Genomic DNA, 27,828 nt, shown 5'->3' with positions numbered 1-27,828 from the left:
TAAAAAAAAAAAAAAAAAAAAAAAAACTTTTATTATTTTTTTTAAAGAAAAAAACATATTTTAAAAATATTCACAATAAAAAAAAATTGAAAAATAGTTTTCGTTCAAATATTAATGGTAAAAACATTTTTTGAGTTTATTTTTTTTAAAGGTAATTTATTTTTAAAATTTTAGGATACTTTTTAATCTAATATTATAAGTAAAATTATATATATATATATATATATATGTATGTATGTATGTATATATATATGTATGTATGTATGTATATATATATATGTATGTATGTATATATATGTATGTATGTATGTATGTATTTTTTTTTGGACAAATACAAAATTGTGTGGGTGTTTTTGTTCTAGAAAAAGTTTGAAAATCACAACACGAGCTTCAATACGGCGCCGTGTTTCGAGATATTTTCGAGTTTTGATCGACTGTTGATGAAGGCTCGAGCAGAACAAAGCAACAAAAATGGCGATGTTTGACAAATTGCTCTCACAGGAAGCTTGAAACTCGGCGGAAAAAGAGCATTCTAATTGGAAAATGGTGCAGATTCTTCTCCATTCATCAGCCCCATTTCTTCTCCAGTGCTGTTCTTCTCCTCCTACCTCCGTCAGGTACCATAATTTTCCATATTCTTCATCTTGTCTCTATTAATCTTTGCAGTTTCTTGTGTTTTAGAGGGAGGTTGGATTTGTGTTTAGTTCTGCTTTTATTTGTCTGAGTTCGTTTTTAATTGTAATTGTATTCGTGTTTTTCGGGAATTTGTGTTGGCATTCGGAAATTTCGAACCAGGTTTGGATTGTTGGACTATAATTTGATCTAGAATATACAGGTTTAATACAAGAATTTGAAGTTCTTTCTTAGGTTTTGAAAATGAGAAGTGAATTGTTATTTAGAACTGTGGTTGCATTCAGTTGGGTGATCAAATTCATTGATTACAGACGGTTCTGTGACATCCCTAGTCAATTGGAGAGTTGGAACGAAACATTCCTTATTAGGGTATAGAAACTTCTCCCTAGTAGATGCTTTTTAAAATCATGAGGTGGTTGGGAATGTAGCGCTCTCAGCATTCTGGTCATGACTGTTGGTTCAAACAAATTGATGATCCATTCTATCATCTACTGATTCGTTTCTCGAATTCTTTTTTTCAAATGGTTTTTGTTCTCTTTTCTCATACAGGGGAATGCATAGCAAAGTAATATTGAAAAACAATATTGAGCAACCTCCTCTAAGAAAGCTTGTGTCCCAGCATGTACTATCTGGATTTGCTGCTTCATTGATATTCCTCACTCAACCAAACCAGGTTAGTCAATGGAAGATGTTATTGTAAGAATAACGTTAGCATAGTAGTCACGATTCCGCTTAAAAGCTTTGATTCCATGAGATTCAGTCCAGTTGATTCATACTATATTGGTCCTTTATGTGCAATATGTTAGGAATCACGACTTTCCACAATAGTATGATATTGTACACTTTGAGCATAAACTCTCATTGGCTTTGCTTTGGGCTTTTCCAAAAGGTCTCGTACCAATGGAGATGTATTTCTTACTTATAATTCTATGATCATTCCCTAAATTAGCCAATGTGGGATTCCCTCCCAACAATCCTCGACACAATAATAGTTTCAAATGCTTGAAGATATAAATGATGTGATGAACTTTATGTATAGAACCGAAGCGTCCTGTCTCTTACACTGGTTTCTTGATCAGGCTATCTCAGCCGATCTATCTCGTCACGAAATCTTTTACCAGCTTGCAAGTGCAGAGAATACTGCAAGCCCTCCGTTTGAGAGTGATTCTGATGGAGGAGGGAGATTGATGATGATGAGAGGGATGACAGCAAAAAATTTCGATCCTGTTAGGTACTCTGGAAGATGGTTCGAAGTTGCTTCACTTAAACGCGGATTTGCTGGACAAGGTCAGGAAGACTGCCACTGCACCCAGGTGAGCTTGACTGGTTGGTGTAGCGTATAGGCTTAGTTTCCCCATCTCTTGGAATTGGAACCAACTGATCGAATGATATAGATGAACTTGACTTAACTGGTCAATGTACGACCGTGACCTTACAAGGCTTTTTCGATGAACTTAATCGCTCATTCGAATGATGTTGATTATCAATCAATTGCAGTCCAACAGCCATATGATTCAGTTTAGTCAATTTAGTAATAGCAACCATACTTATGCAGGGTGTATACACATTTGATATGGCAACACCGGCGATACAAGTAGATACCTTTTGTGTTCATGGAAGCCCGGACGGATATATAACTGGGATAAGAGGAAGAGTTCAGTGCCTTTCAGAGGAGGATCTACAGAAAAACGCAACCGAGCTGGAAAACCGGGAGATGATCAAGGAGAAATGTTACCTGCGCTTTCCAACATTGCCATTTATCCCTAAGGAGCCGTATGATGTCATTGCAACTGATTATGACAACTTTGCTTTAGTTTCTGGTGCAAAAGACCTTAGTTTTGTTCAGGTAAATTTCAAATTGCTTCTGTTCTTGAGTTTTGAAACATGATCAGCAGCAACGCTGCCCATCTTCTATTTAAACTGTTTGTTTGATTCTTTTGGACACAAAATCTAACAGATCTATTCAAGAACGCCGAACCCGGGACCCGAATTCATAGAGAAGTACAAGTCGTACTTGGCGAATTTCGGGTATGATCCAAGTAAAATCAAGGACACTCCTCAAGATTGTGAAGTAATGTCAAACAGTCAGCTAGCTGCAATGATGTCAATGTCTGGAATGCAACAGGCTTTGACAAACCAGTTTCCAGATCTTGGGCTAGATGCTCCTATTGCACTCAACCCCTTCACTAGTGTATTTGATACTTTCAAAAAGCTTTTAGAGCTCTATTTCAAGTAGTTTTGTGGCTCAGTTATTGAGCGCTCTGTGTTAGAAACTGATCACGATTCAATCCTCATTAATCATTGGTGATTGATTTAAATGAAATTCAAGTAAAGGTGGTAAGACTGTTGCTAGCATTTCATTGGATATATCGATCATATTAGAGAAAACTCGAGAATAATATGAATAAAGATTCAGGTAGAGATAAAACGATTCGAATTTCTGACTTCATGATTGAATATTTGAACTAGGTGAGCTATAAGTTGACGTCATACATGAAAATATGGGAAGAGAACAAATTACCATCTAACATGTCAAATAACAAAACCAAGCTAGCTTTCTTTCGAACCCACCCGGGCACGAGTTTGATGCGCTATAATGCAATCAACTGTCGACTTCGGGTCGACCGATGAGACTCACAGCCTCCCTTACAGATCCTTCTATACATCATTTGAAACCTGAAAACTAAAAAGATTCTGATAGAAAGCAGCCTATAGGTCTGCAATGCTCATTGAAGAGTCAAGCAAAGGTTTCAGACAGCTTCGAAAACCCGAGTTTTCGGAGTCGACTTGATAGAGGACGGCTAGCCCAAGCTTTATCAGGGTTATTGCACTTTACGTCCACAATTGCAACTGCTCTAAGTCCTTTCCTTTCTGGTTTGTCTCTATAGCCATTTTCATTTGCATGAGTATCAGAACCAAGCATTGGTATCCGGTGGACATCCCTCGAACCAGCGGCCTTAGTAGTGTTATGAGAGTTCCCAAAACTTCTGCTATTAACAGTACTGTATCTTCTACCATTGTTTACCTCATCAAATGATTTAGTTTGTTGCAATCTTTTAGGAATGGAAGCAGCAGATGAACTAGCTGAAGTAGCTGATGAACATTTGTTTTTGGAAGTGACCAACTTCTTGGGGCCGGATCTCATCGTCTCTAATTCCCTTGTCATCAACGAACTAATCGTTCCGGTCGCTCCAACCTTGATGGATCCTCCGCCACCTTTGGTAGATTGCGGTTTTAGAACCATGTTTTATGTCAAGTGAGCAAGAATCTCCCACGAGGGAAGAGGAACACCTTCGAGACTTGCCGTGAAAAACGACAAGGTTTCGAGTAATCTGACAGCCTGCTAGTGTATCTTCTCCTGAAAAAAAGAGAGCAAACGATAAGAATTGATCGTAACACAGGCGATCCTACTGATTAGAGCTGTGCGAGACTTGGTGACTCATGAGCGGATAAATTTATACTTGAAGTTAAGCATGAAATCTGTGCTCTACTTGAAGATCAGAAATATCAATTTCATAATCAATCCATCAGAGAATCATACAGGGAGGAGAAAACCAGAAGACAGAGAAACTGAAGGAGCAGAATGTAGTATGTTCCAAGAGTTAGACTGTTCGTCTATTAAAGCAATATGTGAGTTGGGTTTAGAATGTCGTGAGACATTTCGGTCCATATCCAATGTGGGCGTACAAAGAGTGACGGTGACAGAATGGAATGGTTAAACTGTTTCTAGAAAAGCAAACAGCTAACATGAAACAACAATGAAGGCCCCTCATCCAGAAATGGGGGAGTTTTTTTTGGTAAGGAAAAGATGGTAGAGGTTAGAAAAGCATTCACAAAAGGATCTATTTCGAATCTATCAAACCTCCCATTAACGAACACGATTCATTTCTCCTACCGAAACTCAAAAAAGTTATAAACTCAAGCAAATGATGCAAATAACGAGGATCATTTTGTAACAACCCAATCCCACAACTAGCAGATATTATTCTTTTCGAGCTTTCCCTTCTAGGTTTCCCTTCAAGGTTTTAGAATGTATCTACTCGAGAGAGGTTTTTACACCCTTATAAGGAATGCTTCGTTACCTCTCGAACCGAAGTGAGATCTCACACATTTTCACTGAAATAGGTAGGCGCCATTCCGAACAAAAGTGGCATCTATACATAGGAAGGAAGCCATATTTGCTATCCATAAGGCATTAGTTTCATGGGAAAACATCCTCCTGCCCCACACAATTGGTATCATTCCATTAAGATTAGGAGTTATCCACAAAAACGAAACCCACAATTGGTATCATTCCATTAAGCTTTAGGAGCCTCTCTAAAATACATCAACATCACATCAACAGCCATAGTTAGTGAGCTTCAATCACCAAAAAAGGTTACTCACCAAAACCATTCAAAAGATGTGCCAAAGAAGAAAGAATCAAACCATAAATCACTTCACAAGAACAAAAGAAACCCCAAAAGAATCATAATCGATATCTATTAATCAACAGAAACTGAAAAAATCAAGAGAAAAAACACTTCACCGATCATGAGAGTGAGAAATAGAACAAACCCAGAAGAGAATATCAGCAAAATCCGCAGCCAAGAAGGGAAGAAAAACGAAACGAACCACAAAAACAGGGGAAATCAGAGGTGGGTGTTCTTGAGTGATTGAGATCTCAAGTTGGTAAACACTAAAACGTGAACCTCACTGCAATTTTCGGCTTGAAAAAAGTTGGGTTATCCTCCTCGCTTTCGCCACAATTTTTACGTTCGTAATATCCATTTTTCCCATTTTTTGTAAATGTAAAAATTCATTTTTTTCTTTATTTTTTTAAAAAATAAAGTAATAATAATTAGTTAATCATTCTTGTGGTTGATTTTTGCATTATAATATATAGTGAGCCAAATATATAGACATTTCTCCAATAAATTTATGAACTCCTAACACGAATATGAACGTGGTTTCCACTTTCCATCTCCATTTCTGTTGTTGTTCTTCCTTAATTAACGCTTCCCATTATCAACAACTCCGTTTGGCTTAGTGGGTCTTATGATTTTGGCATTAGTCGGGCCATTTCTTGTAGAATTATCCATAAGAACTTTGAATCTTGCGGGAAAAAGCAGTTAAAACAGTCATATAGGTCTCGTTTTTGCTTTCAATTCGAAAGAGCTTCGTGGGTTTAGCTCTCATTTCAACTTTGATTGCTGACCCAATTCGAATCCTGCTAATTTTCTTCTTCTTGTTCCTTAACCTACATTGATGCTTTGAACGAGTCTCCGCCATTGTTGTTGTTCATCAAAATGAGTTCTCAAGCACCCAAGTCGTCGAAACCCTCAAAACCCCCAAATCAGTCGCTACCCATATCAAGATCCTCGGCTTCTTCTCTGTCTTCCCATCTCGCCATGGTTGAACTCAAGCAAAGAATCCTCACCGCTCTCTCTAAGCTCTCCGATCGAGATACCCACCAGATCGCCATTGAAGACCTGGAGAAAATTGTCCAGTCCATTTCCCCGGAAGCTATTCCTATGCTTCTCAATTGCCTCTACGACTCCTCTGCTGACCCTAAACCCGCTGTGAAGAAAGAGTCATTGCGGCTTCTAACGGTTGTTTGTGCTACTCATAGCGATTCTACTTCGACCCATTTGACTAAAATTATAGCCCACATTATAAGGAGGGTTAAGGATTCGGATTCTGGTGTGAAGGAGGCGTGTAGAGATGCCATTGGAGCACTGTCGGCGCAGTACTTGAAAGAGGATAGTTCTGGCGGTGATAATGGTGGTCTTGGCTCTGTTGTTGCATTGTTTGTTAAGCCTCTGTATGAGGCAATGGGAGAACAGAACAAGGTGGTTCAGTCTGGTGCTGCATTGTGTATGGCTAAGATGGTGGAGAGTGCGGCTAGTCCGCCCATCACGGCGTTTCAGAAGCTTTGCCCCAGGATCTGTAAGTTGCTCAACAATCCCAATTTTTTGGCAAAGGCTTCACTCCTTCCTGTGGTATCCAATCTATCACAGGTTCGTTTTACTCTGTGTAGAGTTGATTTTCTTGATGTTTGCATCATGGTATGATAGTTAAGTTTAGATTCATGAAGAACTGATGATATTTAGAGGTGGGTGTTAGTATTTTGATAGTTAAGTTTAGATTCATGAAGAACTGATGAAGTTAGCAGCATGCTGTTTAGAAACGTAGTTGAGTTCGATATCAAGATCTGTCACTTGAATGTGAAAAGGATGAACAAACTTGTAACAGCCCAAGCCCACTGTTACTAGATATTGTTCGCTTTGGTCCATTACGTATCGTCATTAGCCTCACAGTTTTAAAACGTGTATGTTAAGGAGAGGTTTCCACACACTCATAAAGAATGTTTCATTCTCCTCTCCACCTGATGTAGAATCTCACAATCCACCCCCCTTGGGGCCTAATGTCATCGCTGGCACACCGTTCGGTATCTTGCTCTAATACCATTTGTAACAGTCCAAGCCCACTGCTAGTGGATATTGTCCGCTTTGTCCCATTACGTATTGCTATCAGCCTCACAATTTTAAAACGCGTTTGTTAGGGAGAGGTTTCTATATCCTTATAAGGAATGTTTCGTTCTCCTCTCCAACCGATGTGAGATCTCACAATACATCCTCATTGGAGCCCAACATCCTCGCTGACACACCGCTCGGTGTCTGGCTCTAATACCATTTGTAACCGCCTAGACCCACCGTTAGCAGATTTTGTCCGCTTTCGCCCGTTACATATCGTTGTCAGCCTCTCGGTTTTAAAACGCGTATGTTAGGGAGAGGTTTCCACAACCTTATAAGAAATGTTTCGTTCTCCTCTCCAACTGATGTGAGATTTCATAAAACTATCTATATTTTCACCAAAGAATCATGAACAGGCAAAAGAGTAATATTAGAAACCAAAGAGGCAAAAGAAAAATTACAAGAAACATGCTCATTTGAATATATCTACTGATGGATTTTTTACCTTATATTAGAAACCAATAATGAATTATGTTAATAGGCTCGTGGAACTTGTTTTAGGTTGGTGCTATTGGACAACAGAGCTTAGAACATTTGCTACCAAGCATTCATGAGTTGCTTGGGAGCACTGATTGGGCAACACGCAAGGCAGCAGCTGATGCACTAAGTGCTCTAGCATTGCATTCAAGCAATGTCATCACAGATGGAGGTGCCGCCACTTTGGCAGTACTTGAGGCCTGCCGTTTCGACAAGGTAACTTTTTACTTCCATTTGTGTTTCACTCACCCTGCTCTATCTCTGTTTAAGCTTTATTATACATGAACTTTTCAAATCTGTGTGTGGTGAGACAGTTGGAGAGGTTGAACTTGAAGCTTTTGGTCATGTTTTAGTGGCTGCTTGACTGCTGTTTATAAAGATAAAGTTGAATTCTTTGGATGGTTGATATCAATGGCCTTTCTATGGGGTATTTGGTCAGAAAGCATGGTTGGGTAGTAGAACAAAACATTATTTATAAGGGTGTGCAAACCTCTATCCCTAGCAGACGCGTTTTAAAACCTTGAGGGAAAGCTCAAAGGAGACAATATCTGCTAGTGGTGGGCTTGGGCTGTTACAAATGGTATCAGAGCTAGACACCGGACGGTGTGCTAGCAAGGACGCTGGCCCCCCAAGGGGGGTGGATTGTGAGATCTCACATCGGTTGGTGAGGGGAGTGAAACATTACTTATAAGGGTGTGAAAACCTCTCCCTAGTAGATGCGTTTTAAAACCGTGAGGTTGACGGCGATACATAACGGGCCAAAGCGGACAATATCTGCTAGCGGTGGGCTTGGGTTGTTACCGTTAGAGAAGTTGAACTTGAAGCTTTTGGTCATATTTTTGTGGCTGCTTGACTGCTGTTTATAAAGATAAAGTTGAATTCTTTGGATGATTGGCATCAATGGCCTTTCTATGGGTATTTGGTTAGAAAGCATGGCCGTGAGATCCCATATTGGTTGGGAAGTAGAACGAAACATTCTTTATAAGAATGTGGAAACTTCTCCCTAACAGACGCGTTTTAAAACCTTGAGGGGAAGCTTGGGAGGGAAAACACAAAAAGGACAATATCTGCTAGTGGTGGGCTTGGACCGTTACACATGGTATTAGAACCAGACACCGGACGATGTGTCAGTGAGGAGGCTGAGCCTTGAAGGAGGGTGGACACAAGACGGTGTGCCAGCAAGGATGCTGGCCCCGAAGGTGGAGGATTGGGGGGTCCCACATCGATTGGAGAGGGAAACGAGTGCTAACGAGAATGCTGGGCTCCGAAGGGGGTGGATTATGGGATCCCACATCGATTGGGGAGGAGAACGAAACACTCTTTATAAGGGTGTGGAAACCTTTCCCTAGCAGACGCGTTTTAAAATCTTGAGGGGAAGCCTGGAAGGGAAAACCCAAAAAGGAAAATATCTATTGGCGGTAGGCTTGAGGCGTTACAATGGCGGTTTCTGATTGTAATGGAATGAGGTTTACAGATCTCTTTAGTTCACATTTCGGGCGATTTTTTCCCGTGGCCCTGGTGATAAGAACTCGAGTTATCCGAGGAAAGGTGCTCGAGGTCCTGGAAAAGGCATTTAGAGCATATATGATGTTCGAGTAATGGTACCCAGTTTATTTTGACAGATAAAACCTGTTCGGGATAGCTTGACAGAGGCACTACAGCTATGGAAAAAACTTGGTGGGAAAACAGATGGAGCTGCAGAAATCCAGAATGCATCTCAAGGTGTACCTTATTTTTCCCTGGTCTCCTCTTACTCTTGTTCCATTTTGATGTGATTTTCTTGCTATAAATGTTTCAGATGGTGAAAACCATGAACCAGCACAGTCATCCGACCTTAAAAGTGCAAATTCCCCTCCGGGAGCGCGGTCACTGGACAAAGATAAACCCGAGGATTCCGTTCCTGTTACAAATTCAGCTTCGAAAACCAAATGCAGTAGTATTTCGGATAAAGCAGCTGTAATATTGAAGAAGAAAGTACCTGCTTTAACTGACAAAGAGTTGAATCCAGAGTTCTTTCAGAAACTTGAAACTAGAGGGTCCGGGGATTTGCCCGTGGAGGTGGTTCTTCCTCGGAGACACGCCAGTTCTTCGAACGCAAATGATGAGAAATCGGAGTCAGATGATGCAAATGCTGGGAGAAGATCAAATCGTGTTGAAAACAACTCTGATGATTTTCAGAGAGCATTCAACAAGTTTCGAGTCTCCGAACGAGGCGAAACTGCTTCTCATTCTAAGCTGCAGGACTATGATAAGTGGCATGAGGGGAAAATAAATGGACGAGACGCCAGAACAAGAGCATACAACGTGAACGATCAAATTGACGATATATCTCAACGGGAAGCTTCAGGCGCCCGTTCGGACTTCAAAGGAAGTTGGTCTGCTATCCAGAGGCAACTATTGCAGCTGGAGAGACAACAGGCACATTTGATGAACATGTTGCAGGTACATATGTTATATGTGGGGTTAGTTCTCGAATTCGATATAGATATTTGATGCATTCTATATCTCAGGATTTCATGGGAGGCTCTCATGATAGCATGATCACTTTGGAAAATCGAGTACGTGGTCTCGAGAGGGTTGTCGAAGACATGGCCTGTGATTTATCCGTATCATCAAACCGGAGAGGTAATTTTGCTCTAGGATTTGAAGGATCGTCTGGTCGGAATTTAGGCAAGTATAGTGGTTTTTCGGACTACCCCGGTGCGAAGTTTGGACGAAATAATGATGGGAGAGTTTCGTTCGGAGAGAGGTTCATTCAACCAGAAGGAACTGGTTCAAACATGAGAGGAAGGAATGCTGGATGGAGACCTGATGTGAATGATGCTAGAGATTATCCAGCTTACGTGTCGAGAAACGGGCAGATGGGCTCTAAGAGACCGTTAGATGGCGGTATCGACAATAGGTCATCTAGATCAGAACAGGAAAGCGACCAAAATGGAGGTGGTAACAGAAGAGCCTGGGATAAAAGACTTGGTGAGGGGCCATCTGCTAGAAGTGTTTGGCAAGCATCAAAAGACGAAGCAACGTTAGAAGCCATTCGGGTGGCCGGGGAAGACAACGGAGTATCCAGGACTCCAAACGTGGCGATTCCCGAACTGACTGCAGACGACAATGCCAGTCGAGAACGAGATCCCGTATGGAGTTCATGGACTAATGCAATGGATGCCTTCCAGGCAGGTGATATGGACACAGCATATGCTGAAGTCCTGTCGACAGGGGACGACATCTTGCTCATAAAGCTAATGGAAAGATCCGGTCCTGTGGTCGACCGAGTTTCAAACGAGACAGCCATCGAGATCTTGTGCGCTGTGGGACAATTTGTAGTCGAGCTGAACTTGTTCGACGTATGTTTATGTTGGATTCAACAGTTGGTAGAAATAGTTACGGAGAATGGAGGTGAATGTTTGGGGATTCCTATGAAAGTGAAGAAACAAGTGTTGTTGAATTTTCATGAAGCTTCTTCAACAATGGAACCTCCTGAAGATTGGGAAGGAGCTTCACCTCATCAACTTTTGTCACAGTTGGCCTCTGCTTGGAGAATTGATATTGGACAACTTCAATAGGGTATCATGGAAACTAAAACCCGAAAATCGAGTCACAAATGCCTTAGTTCTTACCCTCTACCCATCGGATTTTTCGAGCTATGATTGCTTTGTGTTAGCATTTAACTAATTTTGTTCAAAAAAATTGACGTTTCTCTTAGTTGAAGCTAGTGCAAATGATAACTCAAATCGATAAAAAAATAATATTTTCGAGTGGATTTAGTAATAAGTTTTCAAATATTAGTTTAATTTGGCGTGATATAGGTATTAACTGCACCAACGCTTGTAAATGTGAGCATGTGCTAGCCTTCAGTCAGATCTAGTGGGTACGCTTAAAAGCCCACCTAGTAGGTTCATGAACACGTGCATGAACCGTGTTTAGCCAACTTACCTAGAAAAAAAAAGTAGAGTCTAGTAGATAGTCATGGAAAGTAGTTTCACCATGAAACATGATTGCATATGATTGTATTTTTCGACCTTACCAATGAGGTCACGTATTGAGTATTTTTTAAATACTTCGACACGTTTAACATTTTTCTGTATAAAGGTAAAAGTCTCATGTACGAACGACAACATCAATTCAAGAGAACATGAAATCAAATTACCTGCCGTTAAATTTATGCGTCTTTATGTTAAGATAAATCAATGACGCTTTTTTATTATTAGATTTGAAAATAATTTATAAACATTTAAGTCTATAGAAAAAATCAAAATAATTTTTTAAAACTATTTTTCACAGTTTTAATAAATATAATTATTTAATTTTAAATATAAATTTAAAAAACGAATATTTGACTTTAATTTTTAATAACAGAGGCCTATCTCTATCAGAGCTCCGCTGTGTCACTCTGACTTTAATTTTATTTTAGTGGTGAATATTGTTTTCTGAAATAAATTATTATTATTATTTATTTAAACTATTAAATTATAAATTTAATACATGAAAATTATTTTTGTAATAATATTAAATAATATGTGACTGATTTATAAGAGTATTTAACCTTGATGAATAAAGGAAGTCAACTATTACGTGTCAAAGTCAAAATTTCAAACGGTCACCCTACTAATAGTTCGGGAATGAATCAGGACAAGAGCTTCTGGACTTGTGCAAATTTATTTTGTTCTAATCACAAAGAATCGAGGTAGAGACAAAAACAAAGCAAAGGATTATAATAATTCTAATTTATTTTTCCGAGAGAGAGGCAAAGGTCAAACGATATTGAGGTTGACTATAACGATCTTCCCTTCACTTACATAAATTTTAATTTTACAACTAAACATTTATAAATTCAGTTATAATTTTAGGAGTAGGATAGAGTTGAGTTGGATTGTAACCTTATTTTTTAGTTGATCGAATCAAAACGTTAAACCATGAACTGATATGAATCACGACAAGTTGGAGGTATGTTTGGTTATGCTTATGATTGTGAGCTGTTTTTAACCAGCAATGTTATAAGTTGAGCTCCACCCATTTACGGCATTAGTTCATATAATCATAACATAATCTCCAAAATTTTGCCGATTATCACATGAATCAAAGCCAATGGTTGACTGAAGAATCAAATGAAAAATTGCGTAATCGCTTTTCCCAATCTTTTGTAACCCATTGCGTGCTTCATCTGCCAATCTCTTTCACTCCTTTCTTCAAATTACTCTCTTCCCCTAATTTCTTGAATATTCCATCCATGGCTTCTTCGTGTTCTTCGATTCCCAGAACTTTTCTTCTTGTTTCCATCGTGGGTTTTCTTCTTCCTTCGCAATCCCTGGCCCTGAAATCGTTGTTTGACCCTCGCGACGTGCTTCCGCTACTACCCAGTCAGGTTTCATGGCCGATTCTCAACTATCTCAACAACGCCGCCGATCTTCTTCCCGCTTTCGTCGGAAGTGTCTCGTCTCCTGAGAACTCTATTCAGTGGCAAGGGTCTTGCTTCTATAACAACTCTGCGTGGTTGGAGTTTCATAATAAGTCTGGCTCTGAATATGGCGGTGGTACGCTCCATATAAAGGTCGATACGAGCTTTGTTTTAGTTTTGATTTTGTGCTTTTGATATCAATTAGGAGATTTGGACAAAATCTTGTGTTGTTTGTTCATTGTATTGTAGCTGAATTTCTGCTTCCCGACAGTGTAGGGCCGTTAATTCGATAAGATAAACCTAATTTGAGTTTGTGAGTTCTTGATTGATTTATAAGTTTGATAGCAGTTCGTAAGTTGGAAGAATTAAGCTCGAAGTTTATATGATCCGTATCATTTATCTTGCTAGATAGCAGTTCGTAAGCTCGAGATTTTTTTCTCTTTGGATTATTTGTTTGTGCTTTTATGAGCTGTGGATGCCCTGGCAATCCTTCATTTATTTGTTTTTTTCTGTTCGATCTTTATAGAAAACTAAGTTCATCTTAAAAGCTTGTTTGTGTGTTTTTTGATATTTGGTTTCGGGTTGTGGATTGTGAGATCGCACATTGGTTGGAGAGGAGAACGAAACATTCTTTATAAGGGTGGAAACCTCTCCCTAGCATATGCGTTTTAAAATTTTGAGGGGAACCCCGAAAGAGGGAAGCCCAAAGAAGACAATATCTGCTAGCAGTGGGCTTGGACGATAGTGATTAGCCAAATAACAAAGAGTTAGCTGTTATTAGTATTATCTTGTTGTTGCAGCCCTCTAGCATGTTTGAAGGATATGACTGCCAGTTGCAAGTTTAATGCAGCTTCAACAATTAGTCTATGTCGTATGCAGGCGAATGATGCACACAGTTGGACGTGTATGGATTTTTATATCTTCGCTACTCCATACCGTGTGACGTGGGATTACTATTTCCTGGCCAGAGAACATACTCTTGAGATTGCAGAATGGGAAGGAAAGGAAGAATTTGAATACGTAAGTTGCTCGTTGACAAGACGACTTTCTTAAACTAAGTCACTTCCTTTTAAACTTTGGTTGTTTCTTCTGAAATCAGGTTAAAAAGGCAGGGGTTTCGATTTTCCTTTTGCAAGCTGGGGTTTTGAAAACCTTTCAAGCATTGTTTGATGTGCTCCCTTTGTTTTCGACGACCGACTACGGCGAGAAATCTAATATCAAATTTCTTGAGAATCACATGGGTGCTACATTTAAGGAACGTCCTCGTCCATGGACTACAAGTGTTAATGTTGATGATATTCAATCTGGAGATTTTTTAGCTCTATCCAAAATTCGCGGTCCGTGGGGCGCTTTTGAGACTTTGCAGAAGTGGGTTACTGGATCATATGCTGGTCATTCTGCTGTTTGCTTAAGGGACCCTGAAGGAAAGCTGTGGGTTGCTGAATCTGGGCGTGGAAATGGAGTGGTATGTTTATGAATCCTAATCTGTTTGACATAACTGTGAGTTCTCCAAAGATTACAAATGTGTGCTCTTAATCTTCTTGCAGGAGGATGATATTATTGATGTTTTGCCATGGGATAAGTGGTGGGACTACGAACTCAACAACGATTCGTCCAATCCCCACATTGCGTTTCTTCCCTTGCATCCCGACTTGCGGGCAAAGCTAAACGAGACGGCGGCGTGGGAGTATGTAAGGAGCATGGTCGGGAAACCATATGGATATCATAACTTGATATTTAGCTGGATTGATACCACACATGGAAACTATCCACCTCCCTTGGATCCCCATCTGGTATAAATATTTACTTATTTTACTGTTTTCTTCATCTCAAGGTTTGGACCTGTTAGTAATGATGCATCCACCTCCCTTGGATGCCCATCTGATACCATGTTAATTCCTAGTTGTACTGTTTTAGAGTCCAATGATTGCCATCCTATCAACGTGACTAAAAAGGGATTGTGTAAATTGAAACCGAATATCCATTTGTGGGCTTCGATGACTGTGATATCCTACATTGGTTGGGGGAGAACGAAACACCCTTTATAAGGGTGTGGAAACATTTTCCTCGTAGACGCATTTTAAAGCCTTGAGGGGAAGCCCATAAGGAAAAGCTCAAAGAGAACAATATCTACTAGCGATGGCCTGGGCCGTTACAAATGACGTAATTGCCCATTAGATCTCATTTAACTTGATTGGAGGATGTTTTTTTAGCTCGATTCCCTTTCTTTTTGTGCTTTTTTTGGGATGCCCATAAACTTTTCTTAAGGACGTTAATATTTAACTTGGCTCTCAGTAATCAGTATGGCTCCTCATAAAGGATCATTTAATTCTTTGACTTTGATTGTTGGCATTGGACTACAGGTTGCTTCCGCTATGACAATATGGAAACAAGTCCGGCCAACCCTTGCTGCGAACTTGTGGAATGAGGCTCTGAACATACGACTTGGAACAAAGGTAGCTATAATGCTTGTCTAGTTAAAATGAAAAAGCTTTTATAAGAAATCTTAGGTTTAGCCGTCGTCGGAGTATGACTGCAATCGATCTTGTTCCTTCGTTCTAACTGTTATTACTTTAAATAAGTCAAATTTAGATGGGTTTAGGAACTGAGCAAGTATGAGGTATCGAATTCTAGTTGAAGTTGTTCTAACTGCAATCGATCTTGTTCCTTCGTTCTAACTGTTATTACCTTAAATAAGTCAAATTTAGATGGGTTTAGGAACTGAGCAAGTATTAGCTAGCAAATTCTAGTTGAAGTTGTTCTAACTGCAATCGATCTTGTTCCTTCGTCATCGGAGCATGTATTCCACGTCGTGGAGTTGAATATGTTTAGTCGTTTTCTTTTCGTTGCAGGATCTTGACCTTCCCGAGATTCTAGTTGAAGTTGAAAAGCAAGGATCATCTTTTGGCGAACTACTGGCTATTCCTGAACAGGATGATTGGATCTATGCCGACGGGAAATCAGCATCTTGTGTTGCTTTTGTCCTTGAAATGTACAAAGCGGCTGGGCTGTTCGGACCACTCGCAAACTCAATTCAAGTTACAGAATTCACAGTAAGTTACAGAATTAGTGAGGCTAATGTTGTTTATCTGCTTGAATGTGGTTTGAGTGTTTGATGTTCTATCCATCTAAAATGCAGCTAAAAGATGCATATACTCTCAACTTTTACGAGAACAATTCGAGTCGCCTTCCGAAGTGGTGTCATGGAGGGGATCATGTCAAGCTTCCATATTGCCAGATTCTCGGAAAGTATCGAATGGATTTACCGGGTTATAATAGCATCGATCCCTATCATAATATGAACGAAAGGTGCCCTTCTCTTCCAACTGAGTATTACCGTCCAAATAATTGCTAGAAACCTCCTGAAAATTTGATTTCCTCTGGGTAGTCTGTGTAGAATATTTGATGATTTTAAGTAGTTCATCAGTGTAGCTGCTAAAGGTTAATAATATGAACTGTAAATACACTAAACACGATTCCCAATGTAAAATAGCTGTTAATTTGATGATCATATGCCTTAGATCATGAGGAATGCACGTCTGTTTCGTGTTTCAAGTATGTCTGATGACTTCAATTGTCAGCTTCTCGTATCTTTATCATGATCAGATCATTTGTAAATGCCCATATCTTTATCTCATCATCTTGATCAGATCATTCATCCGTAAGATTTGTTAAAATGATGAAGGGATGTTATTGTGAATCTTTTTATCACTGTTTGCTTCACCGAACAATTTTTACTCCACGGTGTTCGTCTTTCTTTCATATTAATCTCTTGAGACTCCAAGGGGTTCGTTTTTTAGGACAAAATATTTCTCCATTAAGTGACCGACGACTCGAGAATATCTTTAGTAGTTGAGAACATTGATTTTTTCTATTTCTTTTAGCCACTTACACTTTGGAACTCCAGTCAGTTGTGTGTGCCCAATAGATGTTCGTACATGTTAGGAATGACATGATTAAGAAAAAAATAGTTTTTCTTTTTATTTCATTCAAACAGCTTTCATTTTCTCGTCGTGTTTTTTCTTTTATAGACGACTTGAGAAGGATGGTACTGATAACCATAGGCTCTTTTGAAGTCACCTCGATATCATTTCATTTGTTTCTTATGTTTAAAAGTAAAATGTCTTTATCTCGATAACTAGCAATATTAAGCTTCATATTATGGCCACGAGTTGCTAATTCTTTAAAGGTGTGAGGCTTCATACCTTGAAAGATGTACAAAAGTCCCCGATGCATACCTTGAATACACATTTCGATTACAAATAGTTCGGTGTGTTAATTTTTATCATTCGAGATTCATGATTTTCTAACGGTTTTCTAACGATTTATATAATTGACAACAAATTTACCTTTTTATTGTCTAGTGTAGTGAGCTCAAACGTGCTACGTATTAGTTTTGTGCTACAAATAGGTCCTAACCAAGTTAGTGTACTTGTTTGAAGGCGTTCCCCTTCAATGTTTGTACGAGTTGTTTGACCAATAGATCTCCTCGTGTACCGTCTCGATGAAATGAGTAACATGTTTAAGGTTTCCTTTTCTATTAAAAGTGAAACTCATAAATCTTAGAAAGTTCAAGAACCGAATTTAAAAGTGATTTTAAACCCACTCACAAGCAAATACAATTATCCTGATTCTTCGACATCTAAAGAACCTTACATCTTGTCCTCATGCTATCTTAGTTCCCTCCAAATTAAAGGTTTCAAACAGTGTTTTGGTACATCCTCTGCATATTTGAAAAAAGACGAACAACCAGATCATTACCTAAAAAACCTTGTAAAATATAATCCACAATGTGAAAATATCAGCAAGATTCATTCTTCAGCAACCAGCAAGTTCGATTCAGAGCTATAAATCTAATGACAGAGGCAAAGAGAACAAACTAAAACTTGTAATATAATCCAAACATTTCCCAGAAAATTTGATTCCAAAGTAAGAACACATGTAAAAGAACAGACTTGTGAAGCGACATCACAACTCAGAGCTCAGCCGATAAAACACGATATACTTGAAACAAGAACTCTGTAAGCTTTTAACCCCAACTTGTTCATAATCACTAACGAACATTCATTCAGTTTATATGTCAACATTCACAGAGTTAGCAATAAACAGCAAATCAGTGCATTAAAACATCGTTCGAGTTTTTCGTGTGATCCAATGCATTTTCTATATCAAGTATCAAAGTAAGTAATCGAAATCATCACTCAGCCTTGGGAGAAATATGGTTGCCACCAGTTGCGAGCTTGTACAAGTAGAATAAAGTCATGAGAGAACTGCAAGAATAACAAAACGGAAGTGTAAAATATGTATTAGCTCCAAGAACCTCAAATATTGACCTTGTGTCATACATAAAACCAGGTGACTTCAGAGTTCTAGAAAGCACTTCAAGTTTGGATATCCAGAAATGAGTTTGGATATGGAGAAAGTAACCAACGAAAAACTATACTATATACAGCATTGCTATGTTCTTTTGATTGAGATGTAAACAGCAGAAGAAAAGGTTTAGTTTCAGTCAAAAGAAATGCATGGCTTGAATGATCTTAGACGAAGAAGACGATCGTGTTACCTGATTCCAGCAACAACTCCAGCCGGCATGATCTTAGAAGTCTGCAAATATCGCTGTCCCATAACCCACGTGAGCGCAGTGGCACATACTGTTTCAAGGCAAATTATGTCATTGTTACCCTTATGGCTACCATTCTTTTCCTTTCTAATATAAGAAACCAATTTCAATGAAGGAATGAAATATATGAAGGAAAATAACCAAAAGCCAAGGAATTACAAAAAGCTGCCTATAGTAGGCACAAATGTAGGGCTTGGGCTGTTACAAATAATATCAGAGCCAGACACCGAGCGGTGTGCCAACGAGAACATTAGGTCTCCAAGGTGGGTGGATTGTGAGATCCCACATCGGTTGGAGAGAGGGGAATGAAGCATTCATTAGGAGGGTGTGGAAACTTTCCCAAGTAGACGTGTTTTAAAATCGTGAGGCTGACAGTGATACGTAGCGGTCCAAAGCGGACAATATCTACTAGCAGTGGGCTTAAGTTGTTACACAAAGAGGTCTGTTAACTTTTCATCGTAGCATTACCAAAACAGAATGCTCCTGAACGACGTAAATTGAATCAACTCACCCCAAAGAATTTGCAAAGCACTCCATAAGAACAATCTAGTCATATTAACAAGGAGGATTTTAGACTTCTTTATTAGGAGATGATGCAAAGCAGTAAAGACAAATCTTCATAGGGTCGATAGGAAAGATCATGCTGAGGCAAAAAGATTCAAGAGCTTGATCTAAAGATTAAGCAAAAGGGGACACCAAAGGAACAAGTGTCCTCTTCCTTCTTACACAGACTACATCAAGAAGTCTCCAAACAAAGACTTAAATCTTCTTCGAGCTATTGCTCTTCCACATAATCCTGCACAATTTTGAAGGAATCACCACCTTACCTTCAGATAAATCCACAAACAAAGGTCTTAAAGAGAATAGCCAAGAGCCACACTTCCAGCTTCAGCTACCTTTGATGGTTACAACGATTTTCCCACTTTTGAATTAGTCACCACTCAAAGGCCTCTTCATTCATTTTCCTTCTAGGATCGAGGTTTCGAAAACGTAACGAGCTTCTCGAGGAGAGATCCATCAGAGTGGCTGAACAATAGAGAAGAAAAACAAGGAGGGGCAGACAGAGATTGTGTCTTCTGAAGAACCAACACTTAGAAGGCACAAATCCTAACTGGGAAACTTTCCCCTTGCTTTAAACAAACGGATCTGAATCATTTCAGACTTAACTATTTTACAGACACACACGCAAGAAATATATATGGTTTACATCAGTTCCCCACAATTCTCAAGTTCTGGAAAGCCAACCATGTTTTGAAATGTCCATATGCCATGTCTAAGCATGGTGTGTTGCGGCCTTCTTAACAATTTAAGCTAGCTGAAGAACAGAACAGTAATAGGAATCGAAACAAAAAGAACTTCGTAACTTATTTACCAGAGGTTACATATAAATGTATGGTATAATCGATTACATCAGTATAGATTAAACAGCCAAAACCTCACGATATAAGCGTCTCTAGTTTGCAGAAACAAGAACACTAAAACATCACAAAGGAAATCCGAAACGAAGTAACATATTGAGAGGAGAGGATCCGATTGATCAAGGTTCTATAATAGAGAAAACTAGCAGGATCACTAGTTTCAAACAAGATCTTCAACCCCAGAAGAACAAAAAACAAGATCTTCAACCCCAGAAGAACAAAAAACAAGATCAAACACGAACAGTCGAACATGGAAACGAGAATTTCAAAACCAAATACCTGTTTCAAGAATCAAAGCAAGGTAGGAGTTCTTCTTCTTCTTGAAAGCTCCAAGGCTCAAATATCCTGCTAGAATCAAAACCAATCCAATACCCACACCTCCAGCCAGCGACGCTGTGCTCCCCTTCCTGAGGTAGCCAAAAATGCCACCACCCACCAAAATCAATCCATAAGGAATAGTGAAGCAGAAATCATGCATCGTTCCCGATTGGGGTTTCCGAGAATGTCAGAAACTGAGTGATTTCGTCTCTAATTTCACAGATCAAAGAGGAATGAGGAGGATTTTTCAGTTCTTCTCAATTTCCTCATCAGCTATATGGCGCGTGGGACGCCACAGGTCAAAATTGACTGTCCACACGCCATCAACATATTTTACCATAGTACCCCTATCTTATCTTCAAAATGTCATGATTACCCTCGCCTATCTTCACCCAAAAGTCCATAAATTACGAGTTTATTTTTTAAAATGTGTAATAGATTTTTAATTTTATATCTAATATTAATTTAAAAAAAAAAACAATTATATAATTTATTAGATATAAAATTAAATTTTTATGTCTAATATAATTTTAACCTTCAATTTATAAATTTTAAAAATATTAAATTACAAATTTAGTTGTATAACTTTTAAAATTATAAATTTAGTGCATAAATTTTCATTAAAAAAAAAAACATAAATCTTCCACAAAAATAAAATAAAAATTAAAATACTAAATTAAAATTAAGAGGTGTTAAACATAAAATTTCTATTTCTATTTAATAAATAATTAATTTCATAAAAATTTAATATTTTTAAAACATATTAAATACCCATTAAAAAACATATAAGAATTTTGAAAATTCACACGCAAAAACTAAATTTGTAATTTAACTCTTTAAAAATTAAAATTTAATTTATTTGAACTATTTAGAACGGTTTTATCAAACTATCGAGACTATTTATGAGGTTCTATAAACTTTAACAACAAAAGTTAAATTTCGAAGTTCTTCCGACACGTTGACTAAATTTGTAATTTGGTAAAATATATCAAATTATATGTAACTAGGGTGATATATACATATACATATATATATACAACATATATATATGTATATGTATATATATGTTCACACAAACTATTGACAATGGAGCCGAGAGGAACTTCATGTGAATTTCTTCAGTTGATGGTTCTTCTCAGCAGCACAACCAGAGGCTGCCAATGAGGTTATCCATACTTGATCAGACTTCACTGGTTCATCATCATCATTTCTATGCCAACTCCAAAATGCATTACTTGAATTCACTATCTTCAGCTCCCCATGCCCGAAACTAGCTTCTCGAAACACCGACCATTCAGGCTGTGCAATGTACCTATCGAATACAACCAACACAATAAAACTCGAACCAAATTGGTCTACTATACATTTGCTTTAACATGTCGTCCCTTATCATTTAATATTAAGTATGTGACTTTTAAATTTGTGTTTATTTGGTCTTTGAACTTTTAAGTTTGTGTTAAGTGATTCCTTACTTGTGAGCTAAACCTTCTCGGTTTCCTCCATCGCCAATAGTTATATGCACAGCACCACAAGGATCAGATTTTCCAGCATACACACGTTTCTGCCATAGAGTGATCATGAATCAAAGGATAATAGTAGAGGAGAAAAAGCAACCCATCAAATGTTCGAATAGGACGAAGAGAAGATACCGAGCGTTCATAAGCATGGACATGGCCAGAAATTATTATGTCTGCACCAGCTGCATATAACAATGGCTCCATGGCTGCCATCATGCTTGCACCTTCACCTTGATGAGCTTTATTACTGTTGTACCATGGCACATGGAATAACACTACTAGCCAGGGTGTTCTTTCCTTATTCACCTTTGCAAGATCAGCCTATTGAACAAAAAAATATCTCAGTCCTGTAGCTCAATCATTTACCGTAGACTTTGATTATTATTTACTAGTGTTCATATAATCGTGTTAAAAAGTTTCCTAAACTTTGTAACGGTCCAAGCCCAGCGCTAACAAATATTGTCCTCTTTAGACTTTCCCTTCCGGGCTTCCCCTAAAAGTTTATAATCTAAGAATACACTCTCCATTGGTGTGAGGCTTTTTGGGGAAGCCCAAAGCAAAGCCATGAGAGCTTATGCTCAAAGTGGACAATATCATACCATTGTGGAGAGTCGTGTTCGTCTAACATGGTATCAGAGCCATGCCCTAAACTTAGCCGTGTCAATAGATTGACAAATCCTTAAATGTCGAACAAAGCACTCCAAAAGGAGTCAAGCCTCCTCAAAGGTACGAAGGCAGTCAAAAATGACTAAGACTCCAAAGGAGTCAAGCCTCGATTAAGGGGAGGCGTGCTTTGTTCGAGGGGAGGTGTTGGATGATGAAAGTCCCACATCGGTTAATTTAGGGAATGGTCATGGGTTTATAATCTAAGAATACACTCTCCATTGGTGTGAGGCTTTTTGGGGAAGCCCAAAGCAAAGCCATGAGAGCTTATGCTCAAAGTGGACAATATCATACCATTGTGGAGAGTCGTGTTCGTCTAACATGGTATCAGAGCCATGCCCTAAACTTAGCCGTGTCAATAGATTGACAAATCCTTAAATGTCGAACAAAGCACTCCAAAAGGAGTCAAGCCTCCTCAAAGGTACGAAGGCAGTCAAAAATGACTAAGACTCCAAAGGAGTCAAGCCTCGATTAAGGGGAGGCGTGCTTTGTTCGAGGGGAGGTGTTGGATGATGAAAGTCCCACATCGGTTAATTTAGGGAATGGTCATGGGTTTATAATCTAAGAATACACTCTCCATTGGTGTGAGGCTTTTTGGGGAAGCCCAAAGCAAAGCCATGAGAGCTTATGCTCAAAGTGGACAATATCATACCATTGTGGAGAGTCGTGTTCGTCTAACACGGGCTTCCCCTAAAAGTTTTTAAAACGTGTTTGCTAAGGAGAGGTTTTCACACACTTGTAAGAAAATGTTTTGTTCTCATGTGGGTTCTCACAATCTACCCCCTTCGGGGCCCAGCATCCTTGTTGGCACACCACCTCATGTTCATCCCCCTTCGAGGTTCAACCTCCTCGTTGGCACATTGCTCGGTGTCTGGCTCTGATAACATTTGTAATGGTCTAAGCCCACCGCTAGCAGATATTGTTCTATTTGGATTTTCCCTTTTGGGCTTCCTCTCAAGATTTTTAAAATGTGACTGTTAGGGAGAGGTTTCCACACTCTTATAAAAAAATGATTCGTTCTCCTCCCCAACTCTTCTCAATCAGTATTCCAATCTAATTAAACTATTTGTTCCTGTACTTCAAAAAGAATTAGAATTAATTCTATTCTGAAATAGTGGTAGAATCTCACCTAAAGAGTTATTTCAATGGCATTAAACAGTTTTCTCTCAACTGGTTAACTCTCTCACTCCATATTCATTATCAACTAGTAAAAGATTCAATCTGAAAGGAAGTCAGAAGTTTACAAACCTTCAACCATGCATATTGATCTGAGGATTCATCATAATCAGTGTACGATCCAAGCATAATCACATGAGTTCCAGCAACTTCAAAAGAATAATAGAGATTCGAACTCGATCCACTCTCCTCAAATGGCATCTTCCATCTTGCATCATACGAGTCAAATGGAGACTTAAATAGAATTATGCTCTCCTTTTCATGGTTCCCTTGAGTTACCATCCACGGTCTCGTACTCGCAAGAGGCTCCACGAGCTCACCGAACGTGTCCCACCGATGCTGCAAGTAATCGGCATAGGATAGGTCACCTGGAAGTAGAAGCACATCATATTTGCACAGATCAATGTGGTCTAATGTTGATTTGGTCCATCCAGTTTGGCCCAGATCCCCTGCCACTGAAAAAGTGATTGGCAACTGGGAAGGAGGAGTTTTCAGCTGGAACTCAGAGCCTTCCCCACCACATCGGTAGTAATAAACTGTGCCGGCCTCTAGAGGCCCAATTACTGTGTGGTGTATCTTTCCTGACTTGTACAAAATGTAAGTGTACGAGGTGCTCTCTCCTTGAGAAACAGAAGTATAGTTTCCAGGTAATGTCCCATATTCAACAAAAGAGGGAGCAGAATGATCATTAGTAATCCATGTGATCCTCATATGCTTGTCCCCTGCTAGCGAGATATGCACCTACAAGGAATAGTGCAATACATCACGCAAATGCAACTCAAACGTGTTAAATCACGACTGAACCTAAAAGCTTCGGTTGATAGGTTGTGTAACAGCCCAAACCCACCGCTAGCAGATATTGTCCTCTTTGAGCTTTCCCTTTCGACCTTTCCCTCAAGGTTTTTAAAACGTGTTTGCTAGGGAGAGGTTTCCACACCCTTATAAAGAATGTTTCGTTCTCCTCCTCGACCTATGTGGGATCTCACAATCCACCCCCTCCAAGGCCTAGCGTCCTCGCTGGCACTCGTTCCCTTCTCCAATCGATGTGAGACCCCACAATCCACCCCCCTTCAGGGTCCAGCGTCTTTGCTGGCACACCGCCTCGTGTCCACCCCTTTCGGGGTTCAGCCTCCTCGCTGGCACATTGCCTGGTGTCTGGCTCTCATACCATTTGTAATAGCCCAATTCCACCGCTAGCTGATATGGTCCTCTTTGGGTCTTCCCTTTCGGGCTTCCCCTCAAGGTTTATAAAACGCATCTGCTAAGAAGAGATTTTCACTCCTTATAAAGAATGTTTTATACTCCTCCCCAACCAACTTGGAACACAATCATTTATCATATTCTTAGCCTTCTCTTTACTTCTAGACTTGAAAACCAGTACAAAATTCAACAAATGATCATCAATCTTAAAAGGGCTTTATCGAACCTCTTGTTTTGATACCCCCTTTGCTAAATCTAAAAGCATAAGCTAATAGATTAGATTATATTTAATCATTTGTTCTTCTTTTTTCACCAGGAAGAACAATAAATTTGCCAAATCCAGGAAAAATGAACACCAAGCATAGAAAGGCAACTAAAATATCTCAGTAACAAAGAAATGATAGCATAGCAGATACCAAGATTCAACTGGTCCGAGTAAATTGAGGAAAAGGCAACCAGAATTCGATTCACCTAGAAGGAACGAACTAATGCAAAATCAAGCATGGATTCACAATGAGACTTCAAAAATATGATATAACAACAATGAAATCTCAATCGTTTCCATAGAAAATCACAAAGAAAGTTCAACAAAATGGAAATGAAACCTGCCGAGGTTGAGAAGATGATTTCGGATTCCGTGGAAAATGCAGAGTTTGGCGGGGCTGAGGACGAACATAATCAGATTCAGCGCTGAAAGTCGAGACGATTGAAAGGAAGAGGAAGAGGAAGAGGAAGAGGAAGAGCATTAGATTGGGCATGAGCTCCATCGTCACGCGAGTGCGTTCGATTGCTTCCAGCAATATCTTGAGAATAATGATTAAAGAGAGATGAAACCGCACCTTTTTGAAATTGTTTGTGTATGGGAAAAGAACAGCAACTTGTCAAAAGATTTCCATTTGTCTTTTGTTTGTAAAGTAAAAGTTCCAGATTTTTCCTCCATTCCCGAACCTCCCGCGCCATGAAAAACAGAACCAACATCTTCAAAAGTTCCAGTAATTTTTTTTTTTTTTAAATTAAAACACTGAGTAAACCATATACTGTCATATCTCACCTCCATTGAACAGAAGAAAAGAAAAAGTACTCTCAGCTAGCTTCAAAGAGAGTGGACGGTGAGATCACACATCGATTGAAGAACAAATGTTTTTAGCTGAATCTCTAAAGGGTAATAGATGGTGAGATCTCATGTTAGTTGGAGAGAGAACAAAACATTCTTCATAGAGTGTGGAAGAGAGGTCTGGGAGAGAAATCACAAAGAGGACAATATGTTGTTAGGTGTAGATTTGAGCTCTTACATGGATGAACTGAAACTATATTCGAATGAGAGTAATCCATCTCTTTTGGGAGATACATGATTCACTCTTGACCAAATTGTAATTATAAAAATTTTAGGTTTAGAGTACCGTGACCTATAATTAAATAAAATTTAAATTAATTAAAGAATTTAATTAATAAATTTTGTATTATAATTGTTCATACGATTCTATTTCTAGTTTATAATAGTAATTAAATAATTAATTTAGTTGAAAAGAAAATTAAAAGGTTCAAATAAATATTTAATATATAAATATAAAAATATTTAATATATTAAATATAAAAACTTTTGATATATTGAATATTAAAGTAATTACAAAAAGTACATTCAACTGGACATATTTTACGATCTTTAAATATAATTTTAATGTGATATATTTATTTTAATATATTAAATATTAAAATAATACTATTTTTTGTCCTCTATTAGTAGGGGTCTTATATAATAAGTAATCGGTATAAGAGTAAGATTCAGATTATCTTGTTGATCAAATATCTCAAAACAAGAATATTGTTTGAGATTCGAATCACTTCACAAGCAAGATCGATCATGTCTAGCTTGAATGATTCTTGTTGATCAAATATCTCAAACACTTGATTGAGATTCGAATCACTCCACAAGCAAGATTGATCATGTCGAGTTTGAATGATTCTACATGCAACTTAAACTACGTAGAATTGTAAATAAACTTAGTCATTGGCTAAAGAAAAACTATCTTTTTCCGAAGTCTACTTACAAATACAACCTACATTGCTTTATATAGTCTCAAAATGAAACTAAAGACATTTGAAGAGTTGTAATAGCCATAATTAATAATCGTAACCTAAAGTAAATAAAAAGTCTTGAAATATATTAATGAAATATAATAACTCTCAATTACTCTAAATTGTAATTCACCCAAAATTTATAACATGAAACTTCATTCTTCTTCGATAGGACATGAATTGAAATATCTTTTGATAATTTTAACAATATTTTCTTCACATCTTCATTGAGTATATTGTATGATTGATGTTTCTTGATTCATATCAGGTCTATATTCAACCTGACAACCCGGACCAACCCAACCCGAATTATAAAAGTTGGGTTGGATTAGCTTTTCGAGTTGGTTTGGGTTCATTTTTCTAAACCCGAACTGACTCGGTTCGGTTTCGGGTTTATGAGACAAAACCCTAGAGTTGACCCGAGCCAAATAAAAATATATAAAATATATTAAGAAATTTACGTTAATGATGTATTTGTCCTAAATTAAAACCACCCGGGTGCAATACCAATCAAATACCATGAATTCTTTAACACCTAAAATAGTGGTCACTTTCTAATTCCATCAAAGTCAGGCCTTTAAACTAAATTTTCGAGTTGGGTTAGGTTACCAATCTAACTCACTGGGACTTCTGTACTGGGTAAAAAAAAAATCCATCAACCCAACCCGATCATGTACACCCCTATCTATTGGATTGTTTAAATCCATAACTTGACCGTTCTATTGGATTGTTTAAATCCATAACTTATTTCGATCGTTTGTTTTTTATTGATTTTTTTTTTTTTTTTTTTTTTTTTTTTTTTTTTTTTTTTTTTTTTTTT

The 27,828-nt window shown here is 38.3% G+C and overlaps 6 protein-coding genes across 10 annotated transcripts; 3 read left to right on the top strand and 3 right to left on the bottom strand.

Moving 5' to 3' along the window:
- Positions 1–402: 402 nt before the first annotated feature.
- On the top strand, positions 403–2,988 carry LOC111480629 (chloroplastic lipocalin). Its single transcript, XM_023125777.1, has 5 exons — positions 403–617; positions 1,183–1,306; positions 1,713–1,946; positions 2,189–2,479; positions 2,591–2,988. Exons 1-5 carry the CDS (start codon positions 544–546, stop codon positions 2,867–2,869), a joined length of 1,002 nt encoding a protein of 333 aa, XP_022981545.1. The 5' UTR covers positions 403–543; the 3' UTR covers positions 2,870–2,988.
- Positions 2,989–3,052: 64 nt separating this feature from the next.
- On the bottom strand, positions 3,053–5,435 carry LOC111480697. 3 transcript variants are annotated; one of them, XM_023125868.1, is made up of 2 exons: positions 5,162–5,435; positions 3,053–3,991 (listed from the first exon to the last, which is right to left on the bottom strand). In XM_023125868.1, exon 2 carries the CDS (start codon positions 3,875–3,877, stop codon positions 3,371–3,373), a length of 507 nt encoding a protein of 168 aa, XP_022981636.1. In that variant the 5' UTR covers positions 3,878–3,991; positions 5,162–5,435; the 3' UTR covers positions 3,053–3,370. The 3 variants fall into 3 exon arrangements, with proteins under 3 accessions (XP_022981636.1, XP_022981635.1, XP_022981637.1); XM_023125867.1 differs by having other exon boundaries at positions 5,191–5,435; XM_023125869.1 differs by having other exon boundaries at positions 5,248–5,435.
- A 134-nt stretch (positions 5,436–5,569) lies between these two features.
- Positions 5,570–11,389, top strand: LOC111480520 (microtubule-associated protein TORTIFOLIA1-like). Of its 3 annotated transcripts, none has more exons than XM_023125614.1 (5): positions 5,570–6,632; positions 7,650–7,841; positions 9,248–9,347; positions 9,445–10,067; positions 10,136–11,389. In XM_023125614.1, exons 1-5 carry the CDS (start codon positions 5,922–5,924, stop codon positions 11,186–11,188), a joined length of 2,679 nt encoding a protein of 892 aa, XP_022981382.1. In that variant the 5' UTR covers positions 5,570–5,921; the 3' UTR covers positions 11,189–11,389. The 3 variants fall into 3 exon arrangements, with proteins under 3 accessions (XP_022981382.1, XP_022981379.1, XP_022981380.1); XM_023125611.1 differs by having other exon boundaries at positions 9,415–10,067; XM_023125612.1 differs by having other exon boundaries at positions 5,571–6,632; positions 9,424–10,067.
- A 1,273-nt stretch (positions 11,390–12,662) lies between these two features.
- On the top strand, positions 12,663–16,723 carry LOC111480552. The gene is made up of 8 exons (XM_023125662.1): positions 12,663–13,173; positions 13,900–14,040; positions 14,120–14,485; positions 14,568–14,813; positions 15,384–15,476; positions 15,873–16,073; positions 16,160–16,626; positions 16,671–16,723. Exons 1-7 carry the CDS (start codon positions 12,697–12,699, stop codon positions 16,373–16,375), a joined length of 1,740 nt encoding a protein of 579 aa, XP_022981430.1. The 5' UTR covers positions 12,663–12,696; the 3' UTR covers positions 16,376–16,626; positions 16,671–16,723.
- Positions 16,724–18,006: 1,283 nt separating this feature from the next.
- LOC111480711 (protein FATTY ACID EXPORT 5-like) lies at positions 18,007–20,666 on the bottom strand. Its single transcript, XM_023125886.1, has 3 exons — positions 20,338–20,666; positions 18,584–18,671; positions 18,007–18,290 (listed from the first exon to the last, which is right to left on the bottom strand). Exons 1-3 carry the CDS (start codon positions 20,534–20,536, stop codon positions 18,218–18,220), a joined length of 360 nt encoding a protein of 119 aa, XP_022981654.1. The 5' UTR covers positions 20,537–20,666; the 3' UTR covers positions 18,007–18,217.
- A 628-nt stretch (positions 20,667–21,294) lies between these two features.
- On the bottom strand, positions 21,295–25,806 carry LOC111480582 (purple acid phosphatase 18-like). Its single transcript, XM_023125702.1, has 5 exons — positions 25,538–25,806; positions 23,805–24,473; positions 22,026–22,214; positions 21,849–21,937; positions 21,295–21,688 (listed from the first exon to the last, which is right to left on the bottom strand). The coding sequence occupies exons 1-5, from the start codon at positions 25,697–25,699 to the stop codon at positions 21,481–21,483; spliced, it is 1,317 nt and encodes a 438-aa protein (XP_022981470.1). The 5' UTR covers positions 25,700–25,806; the 3' UTR covers positions 21,295–21,480.
- Positions 25,807–27,828: the final 2,022 nt, after the last annotated feature.

This window comes from Cucurbita maxima, unplaced genomic scaffold (genome assembly GCF_002738345.1).
Source record: "Cucurbita maxima cultivar Rimu unplaced genomic scaffold, Cmax_1.0 Cma_Scf00006, whole genome shotgun sequence".
NCBI lineage: Eukaryota > Viridiplantae > Streptophyta > Magnoliopsida > Cucurbitales > Cucurbitaceae > Cucurbita > Cucurbita maxima.
Note: the sequence above shows the minus strand (reverse complement) of the source record. Positions and strands in the feature narration are given on the sequence as shown.

Bases quoted from the DNA above. Each gene is read 5' to 3' on its own strand.
- LOC111480629 (XM_023125777.1), top strand. From the start codon at position 544: ATGGTGCAGATTCTTCTCCATTCATCAGCCCCATTTCTTCTCCAGTGC. The intron at 618-1,182 runs GTACCATAATTT...TTTCTCATACAG, and splicing joins TCTCCTCCTACCTCCGTCAG to GGGAATGCATAGCAAAGTAA. The intron at 1,307-1,712 runs GTTAGTCAATGG...TTTCTTGATCAG, and splicing joins TCCTCACTCAACCAAACCAG to GCTATCTCAGCCGATCTATC.
- LOC111480697 (XM_023125868.1), bottom strand. From the start codon at position 3,877: ATGGTTCTAAAACCGCAATCTACCAAAGGTGGCGGAGGATCCATCAAG.
- LOC111480520 (XM_023125611.1), top strand. From the start codon at position 5,922: ATGAGTTCTCAAGCACCCAAGTCGTCGAAACCCTCAAAACCCCCAAAT. The intron at 6,633-7,649 runs GTTCGTTTTACT...AACTTGTTTTAG, and splicing joins TGGTATCCAATCTATCACAG to GTTGGTGCTATTGGACAACA. The intron at 9,348-9,414 runs GTGTACCTTATT...TTCTTGCTATAA, and splicing joins AATCCAGAATGCATCTCAAG to ATGTTTCAGATGGTGAAAAC.
- LOC111480552 (XM_023125662.1), top strand. From the start codon at position 12,697: ATGAATCAAAGCCAATGGTTGACTGAAGAATCAAATGAAAAATTGCGT. The intron at 13,174-13,899 runs GTCGATACGAGC...TGTCGTATGCAG, and splicing joins GTGGTACGCTCCATATAAAG to GCGAATGATGCACACAGTTG. The intron at 14,041-14,119 runs GTAAGTTGCTCG...TTCTGAAATCAG, and splicing joins GAAAGGAAGAATTTGAATAC to GTTAAAAAGGCAGGGGTTTC.
- LOC111480711 (XM_023125886.1), bottom strand. From the start codon at position 20,536: ATGCATGATTTCTGCTTCACTATTCCTTATGGATTGATTTTGGTGGGT. The intron at 18,672-20,337 runs GTATTTGGTTTT...GCCTTGAAACAG, and splicing joins TGCTTTGATTCTTGAAACAG to TATGTGCCACTGCGCTCACG. The intron at 18,291-18,583 runs GTAACACGATCG...TTATTCTTGCAG, and splicing joins GGAGTTGTTGCTGGAATCAG to TTCTCTCATGACTTTATTCT.
- LOC111480582 (XM_023125702.1), bottom strand. From the start codon at position 25,699: ATGGAGCTCATGCCCAATCTAATGCTCTTCCTCTTCCTCTTCCTCTTC. The intron at 22,215-23,804 runs GTTTGTAAACTT...TTTGTTCAATAG, and splicing joins ATCAATATGCATGGTTGAAG to GCTGATCTTGCAAAGGTGAA. The intron at 21,689-21,848 runs GTAAGGAATCAC...TGTATTCGATAG, and splicing joins CGAGAAGGTTTAGCTCACAA to GTACATTGCACAGCCTGAAT.